This window comes from Pezoporus wallicus, unplaced genomic scaffold (genome assembly GCF_028554395.1).
Source record: "Pezoporus wallicus isolate ANWC-B61680 ecotype Strahan unplaced genomic scaffold, APGP_CSIRO_Pwel_v1 contig_8523, whole genome shotgun sequence".
Lineage (NCBI taxonomy): Eukaryota > Metazoa > Chordata > Aves > Psittaciformes > Psittacidae > Pezoporus > Pezoporus wallicus.
Window position 1 is genome coordinate 65,198 of NW_026642532.1, and position 15,658 is coordinate 80,855.

General features: G+C 64.9%; 2 protein-coding genes across 3 annotated transcripts in view; both read left to right on the top strand.

Annotated features, from left to right (window-relative positions):
- The window catches only part of NUP98 (nucleoporin 98 and 96 precursor), a 34,368-nt gene extending 30,422 nt beyond the window's left edge, over nt 1-3,946 (top strand). For both annotated transcript variants that reach the window (XM_057430885.1, XM_057430884.1), the window contains 4 exons: nt 341-582; nt 880-1,034; nt 2,951-3,062; nt 3,685-3,946. In XM_057430885.1, the coding sequence (XP_057286868.1) occupies nt 341-582; nt 880-1,034; nt 2,951-3,062; nt 3,685-3,902 (727 nt within the window). In that variant the 3' untranslated portion in view covers nt 3,903-3,946. The remainder of the gene's footprint in view (nt 1-340; nt 583-879; nt 1,035-2,950; nt 3,063-3,684) is intronic.
- A 2,028-nt stretch (nt 3,947-5,974) lies between these two features.
- On the top strand, nt 5,975-9,033 carry CHRNA10 (cholinergic receptor nicotinic alpha 10 subunit). The gene is made up of 5 exons (XM_057430886.1): nt 5,975-6,084; nt 6,223-6,368; nt 6,866-7,020; nt 7,275-7,807; nt 8,594-9,033. The coding sequence occupies exons 1-5, from the start codon at nt 6,033-6,035 to the stop codon at nt 9,031-9,033; spliced, it is 1,326 nt and encodes a 441-aa protein (XP_057286869.1). The 5' UTR covers nt 5,975-6,032.
- Nucleotides 9,034-15,658: the final 6,625 nt, after the last annotated feature.

Here is a 15,658-nt window from a genome sequence, read left to right on the forward strand (position 1 = left end):
GTGCAGCTTGAGGCCGTTTCCTCTTGTCCCGTCTTGTCCCTTGTTCCTTGGGAGCAGAGCCCAGCCCCTCCTGGCTCCATCCTCCTCTCAGGCACTTGTAGGCAGCCATCAGGTCCCCCTGAGCCTTCTCTTCTCCCCACTGAACCCCCCAGGTCCCTCAGCCCTTCCCCATCACACTTGGGCTCCAGGCCCTGCACCAGCTCCATTCCCTTCCCTGGCCCCGCTCCAGCACCTCAAGGTCTCTCTCGTAGCGAGGTCCCTAGCGCTGAGCGCGGTCCATTGGAGCCTGTCTCTGGTGTGACGGGGGTGCTGTAGGGATGACACCTTTGTCTCTCCCCAGCATCCGGGAGAGGGCCGTGCGGGAGCTGCTGACCCGGCACTGCGTGCTCAGCGAGACCCCCGAGTCCTGGGCCAAGGAGGCGTTCCTGACGCAGAGGCTCTGCGTCCCCCCGCAGTGGATTCACGAGGCGAAGGCAGTCCGGGCGCGGATGGAGGGCGACAAGCATAGGGAAGCCCTCTTCTTGTTCAAGGCTGGCCACTGGAACCAGTGTCACAAGCTGGTTGTCAGGCACTTGGCCTCAGGTGGGTCTGCTCTGCTCTTCATTCTGCCTCTGGAGCAGGGCACACAAACACAGGAGGGGCAGAATCCTCGGGTGCTGAGGACCAGGAAGGGGTAGGGCTGTGCTCATCATTAGTGCTTGGCTGTGTCAGAATAGCTCTCTCTCTGATACCTGGCTGTAAATGGAGTATTTCTGGCCATGGCTGATGCTGTCAGGGAGTCACCAGACTGCCCGAGAATGTTGTCCTTTGCTTGCTTTGTCTGCTTCTGACATGTAAGAAGCCCTTTTGCTCCATTCCTCACACTCTTGTTCTCCTCAGATGCTATCATCAATGAGAACTACAAGTACCTGAAGGGATTCCTGGAGGATCTTGCCCCTCCAGAACGCAGTGCCCTCATCCAGGACTGGGAGATGGCAGGACTGGTCTACCTGGATTACATCCGTGTCATTGAGATGCTGGACAGGATTCAACAGGTAACAGATGAAAACACTTGGATTGGTTTCTTCCCTCAGTTTGGAAGCTCCTGTGGAGTTCTGCTTTTAGAATAACCTTTTCCTCGCTGTCAGTGTTAATGTTGGCGTCACCCTTCAAACAGCACATGGTGCATGTCTGAAAACGGGGAGGTCTGGAAGGTCCTGTTGAAATAAGATAGAGGGTGGATTGGAGCAGCATGGTCTAGTGGAAGGTAACATAGACAACCAAGTTACTATAAATTACTTGTGCAGTGATTTAGGGGTAAAACCTTTATGTAATCCCAGACCATAAGTTACAGAATCATAGAATAGTGAGAAGTTGGGCAGCTCGTGCTGAGCTGCCAGGCTGGGGGCTCGTGGTGCTGCTCGAGGACAGGGTCTGGCAGGTCAGGGCGGCTCAAGGGCAGATTTGGGCTCTGTTTGTGTCAGTTCTGAGCTTCGCCCTGGAGCCGGCCCTGGCAGCAGGGGATGGGTGAGGAGCATGACCCTGTCCTGTGCTGTCCCGTCCTTCCCTCCTCCTCAGCAGAGGGTACCGGGAGACGGAGCCACTCAGGGTGCCCAGAGGGGTTCGGGTTCTCCAGGACCAACCCTGGGACCATCTCCAGGACCAAGTCCGTGCAGGAGCCCCCGTCCTTCCTCCTGCTCCAGCCGAGCAGGGCTGAGGCTCTGGTCCCAGCCCCTCAGTGCAGTTTCCAGCAGTGCTGCTGGAGGGTGCGGGACAGGAATCGGTCTTGCAAAAGCCTCGGTGCTGGGGCTGGTGTCGCAAGTGCCTCTGTGCGAGGGCAGGAGGGTGCTGAGGAACCGGGCCGAGATGGGGAAGTGCAGGCGGGTTCCAGCTGCAGGGTGGCAAATGGTGAGAGAAGGGAAGATGAAGCTGTGCAGGAGGGGAGGCGGGAGGAAGGCTCCGAGGAGGAGGGGAAGGAAGGGGAGAGCTGGGGGAGAAGGGGAACTGGAGGCAGAGAGAGGGCAGCTCTGGGCTGGAGGCAGCAGCCGGGGCCTCGGTGCCTGCCAGGGCTGGTGTGGGGTTGTCCTCTCTGGGGCCATGGGCTGCTCCCCCCTCACACCCCTCCTGCCCCAGCTGCCTCCTGAGGGCACGGAGGGCGCAGCGGAGCAGAGCGGTTTCACTTCTGGTTTGCAGCCGTGTTTGCCCCTGGCCCAGCCCCGCTGTCCTGTGGGGCTGAGGGACGTGTGTGCATGGACCGGCTGCTGCAGCCCCCAGTGCAGCCGGGTCCTGCTGGGCTTGTCCTGCAGCAGGCACAGAGGCAGCGGTGCCGCTTGGTGTGAGCCCAGCCCCCTGCTCGCTGCGCTGCTGCTCCTGCCCCTCAGTGCTGGTTAAGGCAGTTCTGGGGCAACACCACCGGAGGGACCCGGAGCTGTTGGAGCGAGGCCAGAGGTGGGCACGGAGCTGCTACGAGGGCTGGAGCAGCTCTGCTCTGGAGCCAGGCTGAGAGAGCTGGGCTGGGGCAGCCTGGAGAAGAGAAGGCTCCTGAAGGGGAGACCTGAGAGCAGCTCCAGTGCCTGAAGGGGATGCAGGAAAGCTGGAGAGGGGCTTGGAGCAAGCTGCTCCAGTGGGAGGTGTCCCTGCCCGTGGCAGGGGGTTGGGACAGGAGCAAGCTTTAAGGTCCCTTTAACTCAAACCATTCTGTGATTCTAAGATGTGGCTCTGTCCTGCACCTGTGCTCTGTGTAGGGAGATGTGGGGTAAGTGAAAAGGAATGGCACTCGCTGTTAGCTGCTTCGTGGGGAACCTGCCTGTGAGTCCCCTCATGCAGTTCAAGGCTTCCCATTTCCCAGCTTCAGGTGTTGCCCTCACGCAGGTTATGTCTGCTGTTGGATGGATCTGCCCGAGTGTGCTCAGTGTTGCTGCTTGAGGGGCTTTGGCTGACTCAGAGCCTGACTCTTGTGCTTGCTTTTCAGCTGGATTGTTCCACCTATGAGCTGGAGAGGTTACACACCAAAGTGACATCGCTGTGCAACAGGATAGAGCAGATCCAGTGCCACAGTGCCAAGGACCGCCTGGCTCAGTCAGGTACAGTGAGACCCCCCCACCCCTGCATTGCCTTCAGCTCTGGGGCAACAGCACAAGGGGTACAGGGAGTCCAGAGGAGGGCACGGAGCTGCTGCGAGGGCTGGAGCAGCTCTGCCCTGGAGCCAGGCTGAGAGAGCTGGGCTGGGGCAGCCTGGAGGAGAGAAGGCTCCTGAAGGGGAGACCTGAGAGCAGCTCCAGTGCCTGAAGGGGCTGCAGGAAACCTGGAGAGGGGCTTGGGACAAGGGATGTAGGGCCAGGCCAAGGGGAATGGCTTGAACCTGCCCGAGGGGAGACTGAGCTGAGCTCTTAGGCAGAAGCTCTTCCCTGGGAGGGTGCTGAGGCGCTGGCACAGGGTGCCCAGAGAAGCTGTGGCTGCCCCATCCCTGGCAGTGCTCAAGGCCAGGTTGGACACAGGGGCTTGGAGCAAGCTGCTCTATGGAAGGGGTCCCTGCCCGGGGCAGGGGTTGGAGCTGGGGGAGCTTTAAGGTCCCTTCCAACCCAAACCATTCCCTGATTCTGAGGAATGAGGCCCTGTTCCCCTTGGAGGAGCTCTGCCTGGGTGGAGGTGTCGCTGCTGGCACCTGGAGCCCATGGCAGCTCCTCTCCTCTCCTCCCGTTGCAGACATGGCCAAGCGCATCGCCAACCTGCTGCGCGTGGTGCTGGGGCTGCAGCACGCCCCGGAGCCCGTGTGTGAGCCCGCGGCCGAGCTGCAGCGCGTGCCCCTGCGCCTGCTGGCCCCACACATCGGCCGCCTGCCCATGCCCGAGGACTACGCCTTGGAGGAGCTGCGCAGCCTCACGCAGTCCTACCTGCGGGAGCTGACGGTCGGCACGCACTGAGCCCCCCCCCGGACACTCGTTTTGTACCACTCGTTCCCCTTCCCCTCGGCGCAGGTTTTGTCCATAAAGGTCTCCAACAGCTTTAGCCCTGGGTAACGCAGCAGTCTTTGTCCCCGGGGCGCGCTGGGGCCGGGCGCCCCTCGCAGGCTGCTCCCCAGCCGCACACCACGCTCCTGGCACCGGGAGCGCTCCCTGCTGAGCCTCGTTGTCCCTGCGGAGGGGGCACGGCGGTGGCTTCATCCTCTGGCCAGTCCTGGGGCAGCGCAGAGCATGGGAAGCAGCTCTGGGGCAGTTTCCCGTGGTGGGGCTGCGCTGGGGAAATCCACGAACCTTCAGCACTGGCCATGGCTGAGCTTGAGGCAGGGTTTTGGGTTAGGGGGTTGCTGCTGGGGGGTGAGGGGAGAAGAAACCTCACTCAGAACTGTCTTCTGCATCCTCATGTGAAGGGGGAGGCTGGAACAAGTTCATCCATCCCCCAGCTGCCTCCCTGGCTCCCGAGCAGGGAGCTGGCGTGAGCTCTGTGAGGCTTCTCCCCATCACCACCTTCAGGCTGCTGCTGGGACAGAGCCCGTTCTGCCCCAGGCCCTCCGAGGCTCCGACTGCCTGCGGGGCCAGAGCTGGTGTCACCGAGTGGAGCCACCATCGGCACAAGCCCATCCCGTGCTCCGGTGTGCGCTGTCCCTGCTCCTGCTGTGTCCTGAACCCCACTTAACTCTTGCAAGAAGGAAAAGCAGCTCCTCCAGGGCCTGCTCCCGGGTCCGCTCCCGTGTCGGGGTGGCTGCAGCACCTCCTGTGGGGAGCAGCAGCTTCCACTGCCTGGAGCTCTCCCCTGGCTCCGGAGGTCTTCGTGCATGAGGGTTATGTAAAGGTTTTTATTGAAGAATTATAAATAAATGCTCTAGATTATTTTCCTGTCTTTTTGAAAACAATAAATAAAATGTTTATAGAATTCCCACCGTTTCCTTTGCTTTTCCAGCCCGTTTCAGTGTTGGAGCCGGGAGGAGCAGCAGGAATTAGGGTGTGATCATGGAGTCCTTTAGGATGAAGGAACCTCAAAGCTCCTCCATTCCCAACCCCTGCCACGGGCAGGGACCCCTTCCATAGAGCAGCTTGCTCCAAGCCCCTGTGTCCAACCTGGCCTTGAGCACTGCCAGGGATGGGGCAGCCCCAGTTTAAGTCCCTTCAACCCGAACTGCTCTGGGATCCTGTACTGAGGAGGAGGCTCTGGGCTGGGCTCTGCCGGTGCTGGGAGCCCGGTGCTGGGAGCCCGGTGCTGCTGCCTTTGCCTCCTGCCGTTACCGCAGCCCTGTCCCTCCGGTGCAGCGGCTCCCGCCGGGCCCGGGGATGAATAATTCACTGCCTGGAAACCGAGCCTCCGGCCTTAAAACCGATCCCGGTGCTCGGCATCTGCCGCCGGGAGCCGGGTGGGAGCGGAGCCAGGGCAGGGCTGGCGCCCGGGGGATGCTCCGGCACCGCCGCGGCAGGGACCGCGCTGCCGCTTGTGCTGCACCCCCTGGGTCCCATCCCGTACCCTGGAGCGCTGCTCCCACAGATGGGAATCACCCCTTTTCCCTTCCCTCGCTCCTTCCCTGCGGCCGGAGGACCGGGCGCCCCTCGCCGTGCGCTGCGCTCCCTCCAGCCCAGGCGCGCAGCATCCCCCCTCGGCTCTCCCCACCGCTGCTGCCTCGGTGGCTTCCAGCGCCCCAGCGTCTCCCTTTGAGCCCCGAATTCCCGTTTCCAGCTGCCCCTGCGCCAGGACCGCGGGAAGCGGCCCCTTCCCCGCACCAGGGGCCCCAAGGCGCCGGTTTCCAGCCCCCGAGGCTGCGGCCTGGGGCTGCAGAAGCCCCGGGCGGGAGGATCCAGCTCCCCCCTGCGCGCTCCTTGTCACCGGGTCCCGGTCCCGGTCCCGGTCCCGAGCTGCCCGCGGCGGTGCTGCCCTGCGGCGGGGGCGAGCGCTCCCGGTCCCCCCGGGACCTCCCGGCGCAGGCAGCGCCAGAGCGCTCCAGCCCCGGCGCCGTCGCAGCCCCTGCGGGCCCCACAGAGGGACCGGGGTCCCCCCCATCGCCCCGCGGCTCCCCCCTCCGTGCCTGACGTCACCGGCAGCAGCGCCCGTGTCCCCCCGCGCTCGGGATGGAGCGGCCGCTGCTCGCGCTCTGCCTCGCCGCCTGCCTCCTGGCCCCGGGTAAGCGAGGGCGCTGCCCCCCCCCAGCACAAGGGGGGCCGGGGGGGGTGCGAGGGGCTCGGGCTGGCCCCGGGTCCCGGTGGTCCCTGGGGCCGGCGGCGCCCGCGGCCGCTCCATCCCCGCTGTGCATCCCCGCAGGCGGCCGCGGGGCCCCGGGCAGGGTCGCCCAGAAGCTGCTCCACGACCTCTTCGCCAACTACTCCAGCGCCCTGCGGCCCGTGGAGGACACGGAGCGGGCGCTCAACGTCACCCTCCAGGTCACCCTGTCCCAGATCATCGACATGGTGAGAGGCGCGGGGCCACGGCACCGCCGGCGCCTCCCCTGCTCCGCACTGAACCCCCCAGCTCCCTCAGCCCTTCCCCATCACGCTTGGGCTCCAGGCCCTGCTCCAGCTCCGCTGCCCTGCCCTGGCCCCGCTCCAGCCCCTCAATGCCTCTTGCAGTGAGGGGGCCAGAGCTGAGCACGGGATCCGCGGTGCGGCCTCACCAGTGCCCAGCGCAGGGACCCCTTGGAGCCAGCTCAGAGCTCCCCAGTGCCCCCAGAGCAGCACAACCCCGGGGTCCCAGCCAGCCTAAGGCCAGGTTGGACACAGGGGCTTGGAGCAAGCTGCTCTATGGAAGGGGTCCCTGCCCTCCCTGGAGGAGCTTTAAGCTCCCTTCATCCCAAAGCATCCCATGACCCCATGACTGTTGCAGAAGGCACCGACCAGGCTGGGTGCTGAGGGGGGTTGTGGGTGACAACGGGGGCCATCCCCTGTGCCCAGCCCTGTGCCCCCCACAGGACGAGAGGAACCAGGTCCTCACCTCGTACCTGTGGGTGCGCCAGGCCTGGCTGGACGCTCACCTCACGTGGGACAAGGATGCCTATGGCGGCATCGACAGCATCCGCATCCCCAGCAGCTACGTGTGGCGGCCGGACATCATCCTCTACAACAAGTGGGTCACGGGGCCCCCCCTTCACTGCTCCTGGAGCCGGGGGGCTCAGAATGGGGCTGGGGAGGCTGATGGGTGTCACCAACCCTGGGGCTGTTGTGGGGTGGGAGCAGGGGGGTCTGGGGTGGGTGATGGAGGGAGGCGGTCACCGCAACCGGGGGCTGGCACCGAACCCCGCGCTGGGGGTGATGTGGGGCTGGGACACTGCACTGAGGAGGATCCGAGCCCCACTTGGGGCCCCACGTCCGTCCCCCCAGCGCCGACGACCGCTTCGGCGGCTCGATGGAGACCAACGTGGTGCTGCGCTCGGACGGGCTCATCCTGTGGGACGCGCCCGCCATCACCAAGAGCTCCTGCAAGGTGGACGTCTCCTACTTCCCCTTCGACGGGCAGCGCTGCCGCCTCACCTTCGGCTCCTGGACCTACAACGGGAACCAGATCGACCTCCGGAACCGGCTGGATGCCGGCGACCTGACGGACTTCGTGGAGAACGTGGAGTGGGAGGTGCTGGGGATGCCGGCCACGAGGAACGTGGTCACCTACGGCTGCTGCTCCGAGCCCTACCCCGACGTCACCTACACCCTCCTGCTGCGCCGCCGCGCCTCCTTCTACGTCTTCAACCTGCTCCTGCCCTGCCTCATGGTCTCCTTCCTGGCCCCGCTCAGCTTCTACCTGCCCGCAGACTCGGGCGAGAAGGTGTCGCTGGGGGTGACGGTGCTGCTGGCGCTCACCGTGTTCCAGCTCCTGGTGGCGGAGAGCATGCCCCCATCGGAGAGCGTCCCGCTCATCGGTGAGCGCCCGGCACCATCCCACGGCAGTGGAAAGGGCGGCGGCGGGGGGGGGGTTGCGGTGCGGTTCTGGTGTCCTCAACACCAGAGGGACCTGGAGCTGTTGGGGTGAGGCCATGGAGCTGCTGCGAGGGCTGGAGCAGCTCTGCTCTGGAGCCAGGCTGAGAGAGCTGGGCTGGGGCAGCCTGGAGAAGAGAAGGCTCCTGAAGGGGAGACCTGAGAGCAGCTCCAGTGCCTGAAGGGGCTGCAGGAAAGCTGGAGAGGGGCTTGGGACAAGGGATGTAGGGCCAGGCCAAGGGGAATGGCTTTAACCTGCCCAAGGGGAGACTGAGCTGAGCTCTTAGGCAGAAGCTCTTCCCTGGGAGGGTGCTGAGGCGCTGGCACAGGGTGCCCAGAGAAGCTGTGGCTGCCCCATCCCTGGCAGTGCTCAAGGCCAGGTTGGACACAGGGGCTTGGAGCAAGCTGCTCTATGGAAGGGGTCCCTGCCCGGGGCAGGGGCTGGAGCTGGAGGAGCTTTAGGGTCCCTTCAGCCCAAACCAGGCTGGGGCTCTGTCATTCCACAATCCTATGGCTCTGTGATGGGGGTGCAGGTGTCAGCCCCTCACTGTGGCCTCACCTCATGGAACCATAGAGCCATGGACTGGGCCAGGTTGGAAAAGCTGCTCGAGCTCCCGCAGTGCAACCGCTCCCCGCCCTGCCAAGGCCGCCACTGCCCCATGGCACTGAGGCCTCGGCCCCATGGGGTGTGAACGCCGCCTCCATCCCTGCCCCGCCCCGTTTCCCCGCAGGCAAGTACTACATCGCCACCATGACCATGATCGCGGCCTCCACGGCGCTCACCATCCTCATCATGAACGTTCACCACTGCGGGCCGGGGGCTCGCCCGGTGCCGCGCTGGGCTCAGCGCCTCATCCTGCGGCACCTGGCGCGGCTCTGCGGGCTGGGGGGCGGCTGCCGGGGCCCGCGGCGGGCTCCGGGCCCGGGGGATGCTCGCGGGGAGCTGGGGGCCAGCCCCGGGCCGTGCCCCCGGCAGCGCTGCCTCTGCCACCACCGCGCCGTCCTGGACCACGTCGCCTACATCGCGGGGTGCTTCCGCCGGCACCGCGCCGCGCAGCGCCGCAGCGGGGAGTGGAAGAGGGTGGCCAAGGTGCTGGACCGGTTCTTCATGTGGGTCTTCTTCCTCATGGTGCTGCTCATGAGCCTGCTGGTGCTGGGCAAGGCTGCCTGAGGGACCCAGCGCCCCGGTGCACCCCCGACCACGGCTCCCCACCGGTGGGGCCGGCTCTGGGTGCGCCATGAGGGCGGATGGTGCTGAGCACCCCCCCGTGTCTCCTATGAAGGTGCAGGGTGAGAGCTTCACCGGTGCTGGGCAGGAGGAGCCCAACAGTGGGACCCCAACCAGTGCCTGCTGCAGGCAGGAGGGCTCCCAGACCCCCGGGTGGCTGCATCCCCATTGCACCCCCACTGCAGCCCCATTGCACCACATTACGCTCCCACTGCATGCTATTGCACCCCATTGCACCCACAGTGCATCCCCACTGCATCCTTGTTGCACCTGCATTGCACACCACTGCACCCATACTGCATCCCCACTGCATCCCCATTGCATCCCCACTGTACCCATACTGCATCCCCACTGCATCCCCATTGCATCCCCACTGCACCCATACTGCATCCCCACTGCATCCCCATTGCATCCCCACTGCATCCCCATTGCATCCCCACTGTACCCATACTGCATCCCCACTGCATCCCCATTGCATCTCCACTGTACCCATACTGTCCCCCTGCATCCCCTGCATCTATACCCATACTGCATCCCCACTGCATCCCCATTGCATCCCCACTGTACCCCTGCATCCCCACTGCATCCCCACTGCATCCCCATTGCATCCCCACTGCACCCATACTGCATCCCCACTGCATCCCCATTGCATCCCCACTGCATCCCCATTGCATCCCCACTGTACCCATACTGCATCCCCACTGCATCCCCATTGCATCCCCACTGCATCCCCATTGCATCCCCACTGTACCCATACTGCATCCCCACTGCATCCCCATTGCATCCCCACTGCATCCCCACTGCATCCCCATTGCATCCCCACTGTACCCATACTGCATCCCCACTGCATCCCCATTGCATCCCCACTGTATCCATACTGCATCCCACTGCATGCATCCCCACTGTACCCCCATCCCCACTGCATCCCCACTGCATCCCCACTGCATCCCCCCACTGTACCCATACTGCATCCCCACTGCATCCCCATTGCACCCATACTGCATCCCCCCACTGCATCCCCACTATCCCCACCACTGTACCCATACTGCATCCCCACTGCATCCCCATTGCACCCCCACTGTACCCATACTGCATCCCCATTGCACCCCCACTGCACCCATACTGCATCCCCACTGCATCCCCACTGTACCCTGCACCTGAGAAACCCGACAGACTGGAAATAGAACCCTGGGGCGAGTGTCCTGCTTCTGCCTATCCATGGGGGTTCCTGGGCTGGCACCGGCAGTGGCTGATGTGGGCTGGGGGTGAGCACGGGGTGGGGGACACGCAGGGCCCAGGCCCCCCATGGGATGCGCTCAGTTACAGCCACACTGGCCCAGCTGCTGGAACGGGTTAAATCATCAGGGGGAGGCGGGTGACCGGAGACAGCCGGGAGTCAATCACGGCTCCAAGGGGAGGAGAGGCCCTGAAGGGAGCTCACAACGAGCCCCACGAGGGAGGGAGCTGATGCTGCGGGAACCGGCCTCCTGCCCCCCTGCATGCCCCGCTCCACGGCTTCCCGCCGGGCACCAGGCGTCTGCCCGGACGGGCAAAGATGAATCCAGACGAGGCCCTTTCGTGGTGCTCCTGGCGCCCGTTCCGCGGCGACAGCCAAAGGGTTCGGCTCCTGCATCCACCGTAGGAGCCCCCTTGCCCCCTGGCTGGGCTTGCGGCAGAGCCTCGCTCCGGAGGGACAACGGGAGCTGCAGGTGCGGGGAGTGCAGAGCCCGGAGCCCGAGGGGGCGCCCGGCAGCGCCGGGAGCTCCTCCCCCGGAACCGGCCGGCTCCGTGCGGTTCTCCCGGCGGGGGGGGCAAGGACAAGCGGAGACCCTGGCAGGGCCCCGAGCTCCCCGGAACCGAGCAGGGAGCTCCTCCTCGCCGGTGGAGCCCCGGGCAATGGACGCTGTGCGGGACCCCCGGCAGCGCCAATGGGGGGGCCTGGCCATGAGCCGGGGGGCAGGAACAGCCCCTGCTGACAGCTTGGGGCAGGAACAGAACCTGGTGACACCGTGGGGCAGGAACAGACCCTGGTGACAGCGTGGGGCAGGTGCAGACCCTGGTGACACCGTGGGGCAGGAACAGACCCTGGTGACAGCGTGGGGCAGGAACAGGACCTGGTGACACCGTGGGGCAGGAACAGACCCTGGTGACACCGTGGGGCAGGTGCAGACCCTGGTGACACCGTGGGGCAGGAACAGAACCTGGTGACACCGTGGGGCAGGAACAGACCCTGGTGACAGCGTGGGGCAGGTGCAGACCCTGGTGACACCGTGGGGCAGGAACAGACCCTGGTGACAGCGTGGGGCAGGAACAGGACCTGGTGACACCGTGGGGCAGGAACAGACCCTGGTGACACCGTGGGGCAGGTGCAGACCCTGGTGACACCGTGGGGCAGGAACAGAACCTGGTGACACCGTGGGGCAGGTGCAGACCCTGGTGACAGCGTGGGGCAGGAACAGACCCTTGGTGGTGGCCGCAGCCCCCCTTGCCTTTGCTCTCAGCTCTGTCTGGCCCATGGGTTTCCGGGTGCTCATTCTGCCTGGCCCGTCCGGAACTCATCTCTGTGAGCAGGGGCAAATCTTCCTTTCTCCAGCCCCATCTCCGACCCCCAAGGTGTGGGGCTCCCGAGGGCTGCTCTCAGCGGTAAAGCCTGAGGCGAATTCCACCTTCTCTGTGGCTCCTGCTTCCGGGGCACCCCTGGATCCAGCAGCAGCATCACACACGTTGCTACCGATGTGCTTGCAGAAGCCCTTCTTGCTGTCCTTGATGTGCTTTGCCAGGCTCAGTCCCAAGCGGGCCTTGGCATCCCTGCATCCCCTCATGAAGCCCCTGCATCCTCCCTGTCCCTTACAACATCCCATCAATTCCTTCCTTCAGCTTACGACGTACAAGGAGCTCCCTGCTCATCATGCAGGCCTCCTGCCCCCCTTGCCTGGTTCCTTCCGCATGGGCATGCACCGGGCTTGGCCTTGGAGGAGCTGGTACTTGAGGAATGAACCCCTGAGCTTGCAGCAGGTGACCCCTGAATATCAACCAAGAGCCCCGGGCCCCCTGCCCTCTAGGGCTACATCCCATGGGCCAGAGCACTGAGCTTGCTGCACGCTCTGCTCACTGCCCCGGGGACCTCAAACTCGACCCTCCCATGATGGCTGCATCCGCGGCTGCCCTGGAGCACCCCATTTCCGAGCAGCCCTCCCCTGCTGGTGAGCACGGGGCCAAGCCTGCTTTTCCTGAGGAGCCGATGACCTTCACTGCAACACTGCAGTCACCGGAGCCATCCCAGCGTGGTTCCGTGGTGCCGGCGGTACCGCAGCCCCGCAGACGTGCACCCACCTCCGATTCCTCGCTTGCTCCCCGCACTGCAGGCGCACCGGAGGCCCCAGCAGCCTGCAGCAGACCTGGCCTCCCAAAGCACGTCCCACGCTGCACAAAACCAGAGCCTGCCCATGGCCCTGCTCTTGTAACCCCCCTTCTGCGCCAGATCCGCCCTTCCAAGGTCATAAATCATGGAGTGCTTTGGGTTGGGAAGGACATTAGGATCACCCGGTTCCAACCCCCTGCCGTGGGCAGGGACACCTCGCACTAAACCATGGCACCCATGGCCAAGGTCTGACATGGAGGAGCGACCGGAGCACACCTGAGCCCCAGAACCACGTCCCCCGGGGCTCTGTGTCTTCACTGCCTTCCAGGCTGCTGCTCTGTGTCGCTGGCACCCACGGGGACCATTAGAAAGGAGCCAGCGGGACCCACTGGGCCGGGCAGCCTCCGGGCAGCATCCCTGACCCATGGCCCTGGCCGGCAGCACCTCCTGGAGACCGGGCCTGGCCGATGGAAGGGCTCCTGGTGCCCGGCAGGGCGCAGTCACCTCCGGCCGTCACCGCGGCTTGTCCTGGAGGTGATGCTGCTGATGCTCTTTACCGGTGCGGCGGGGGCCGTCCCTCCGCTGTGGGGGTGCCCCATTAACCCCCACAGAGCTGTGCCGTGGGTCGGGGGGGGACGATGGGGACGGTGCCTTTTGGAGGAAGCCCCTGGCTCGGATCTGTCCTTTTCCTCCTTCTCCATCGGTTTCCCTGTGACACGAGCCCAGCCCCTGTGTCCGTGCCCCCCCTCCCCTCTGTGTGCACCAGGAGGTGCCTGCGGCCCCTGCCTCGTCCCCACGGGGTGTGAACCCTTGCAGGGCCGGTGCCTGCAGCCCTGCCCTGGGCAGCCTGTTCCAATGCCTGAGCACCCTCTGGGGCAGGAATTGTTCCTCAGCTCCATCTAAACCTGCCCTGGGGCAGCTTGAGGCCGGTTCCTCTTGTCCCATCCCTCGTTGGCTCCTCCAAGGCCAAGCCCGGCGCATGCCCATGGTGAAGAAACCAGGCAAAGGGGGCAGGAGCCCTGCAGGGGCGAGCAGGGAGCTCCTTGTACATCGTAAGCTGAGGAAGGGAATGGATGGGATGTGGAGTAGGGACAGGGAGGACGCAGGGGCTCCATGGGGGGATGCAGGGATGCCAAGGCCCGCCTGGCCCTGAGCCTGGCACAGCCCGTCAAGGGCAGCAGCGTCTGCGCTTCCACTGCCCGGGGGCTGCGAGGGGAGGCGGGCACGGCGCGGAGCGGCTCCCGGCCCATGGGGCCGGGGGGGAGCTGAGGCCGCCGCGGGGCTGAGCCCGTGCTGGCGGCGCCGGGTCCGCTCGCAGTGCGGGACCGCTCCGTGCTCCTTCAGCGCGGCTGAATGGGTCCCGGTGCCCCCCATCCCATGGGAACGGCGGCTCCGAGGCTTTGCGGGGCCCTCGCACCCCAGCAGCAGAGAGAGGGAAGGCTCCTTTCCTCGCCCAGACCCAGCCGGGCCCCGCAGCTCCCCCTCCAGCCCATGGGGACGGCGGCTCCTGCGCTGTGGTTCCCCTCCTGCGGAGCAGGGAACCCTACAGCCAGGGTGCGGGGTGGGCTGGGAAGCACCTGGAGATCATCCGGGTCCAACCTCCTGCTGCGGCATCAGCTCGGCAGCCCCCAGCCCCATGTGGACACAGGGGCTTGGAGCAAGCTGCTCCCCGGGAAGGTGGGGTTGGGGTAGAGGAGCTTCAAGGTCCCTTCCAACCCAAACGAGGCTGGGATCCCACGATTTACTACACTTAGCACTGGGGTGGGATGCAGAGACCGTCTCAGAAGCTTCAGGCACGCACACAAACCTCGACCCATCCCAGCCTGCCGGATCCTGGTGTGGAAGGGAAGAGCCGCAGAGCGGAAGAGGAGCTGGCACAGGGGGTCAGGATGAGCCCATGGAGCACAGAGGGTCCAGGCTCACCCCCAGTGCCCAGCCATGGGCGGGCTGGAGACCATGCTCAGGGCCCCAGACAAGAGGCATGAATGGCAGAACCATGGGGACCAGCCTGGTTCGGGATCAAGGGACCTTAAAGCTCCTCCAGCTCCAACCCTGCCACGGGCAGGGACCCCTTCCACTGGAGCCGGTTGTGACCTCTGCAGGTGGGCTCCAAGCTCCCCTGGGATTTGTCCCCTCAGCCTGATCCCTGTGTCCCCAAGCACCGCAATGGGACCTTTTCCTTGGCCTGGAGCCTCTCCGTCTGCAGCGGGGATGGAAGAGGATGTCCCCATCCCTGCCCTTCCTCCTGCCCCCTGTCCCCCTCCAGCCAGGCCGGACCCTCCTGGAATGCCCTTTCCAAGGCCAGCGCCTGCTCCAGGCCGCCCCGTCACAACCAGCCCCGTGCTCAGCAGCGCGGTGCTGGGGGTCAGTGCAAGCCCCTGTCCTGGGTTCGGCAGTAGCAGTCATGTTTTTCCTTCGTGGTAGCTGGTGCAGTGCTGTGTTTTGACTTCCAGCCTGGGAGCAGTGCTGGTGATGCCGATGTTTTGGGTTGTTGCTAAGTGATGTTTACCCTGACCAAGGACTCTGTGAGGCTCACACACTGCCCGGGAGGAGGGGAAGCCGGGAGGAAGCAGAGACGGGGCGCCTGACCCGGGCTAGCCGGGGAGGTATTCCATACCACAGCACGTCATGGCCGGAGTGAGGGGTGACTGGGAGTTACCCGGAAGGACACGGACTCGTTTCTTGGCCGGTGGTATCGTATTCTCTTCCCTTGTTATTTTCCCTTATCATTGTTTTAGCTGATAGTAGCGGTGGTGATTTGTTGCTGGACTGTTCTTGTCTCAACCCGTAGGAGTTGCACTCTTTCGATCCTCCTCCCGTTCCTCCGGGAGCGGGGAAGGGGAGAGCCCCGGTGCGGGGAGGACACGGACCTGGATTGTTGTCAGCTCGGCACCACTCACTGGGAGTGAGTGAACGAGTTACCTGACTGGGTTTAAAGCACGACAGCCCCACGTCCGGGGCCGGAAGGGATGAGCTCAGCAGGAGGGGTCCGAGCTCCGGCACCACAGAGAGCAAAAGCAAAAGCAGTTTATGGACAGGGTCAAAGCTGCTCCGGGGGAAGGTAAAAATACCCGGGAGGAGGGAGGGGGCTGGATCCGGGCCGGGGCTGCTATAAAAAGCAGGAGCTGCCGCTTGTCCCTGTGCCCAGGGGCCGGCGCAGGCGGGAGCTGCGGGAGCCGGGGACCTGCACCCGACCCAGGTAACGCC

Coding starts and splice junctions, on each gene's coding strand:
- CHRNA10 (XM_057430886.1), top strand. CDS start 6,033: ATGGAGCGGCCGCTGCTCGCGCTCTGCCTCGCCGCCTGCCTCCTGGCC. Junction 6,369..6,865: donor TGTCCCAGATCATCGACATG/GTGAGAGGCGCG, acceptor TGCCCCCCACAG/GACGAGAGGAACCAGGTCCT. Junction 7,808..8,593: donor GGAGAGCGTCCCGCTCATCG/GTGAGCGCCCGG, acceptor GTTTCCCCGCAG/GCAAGTACTACATCGCCACC.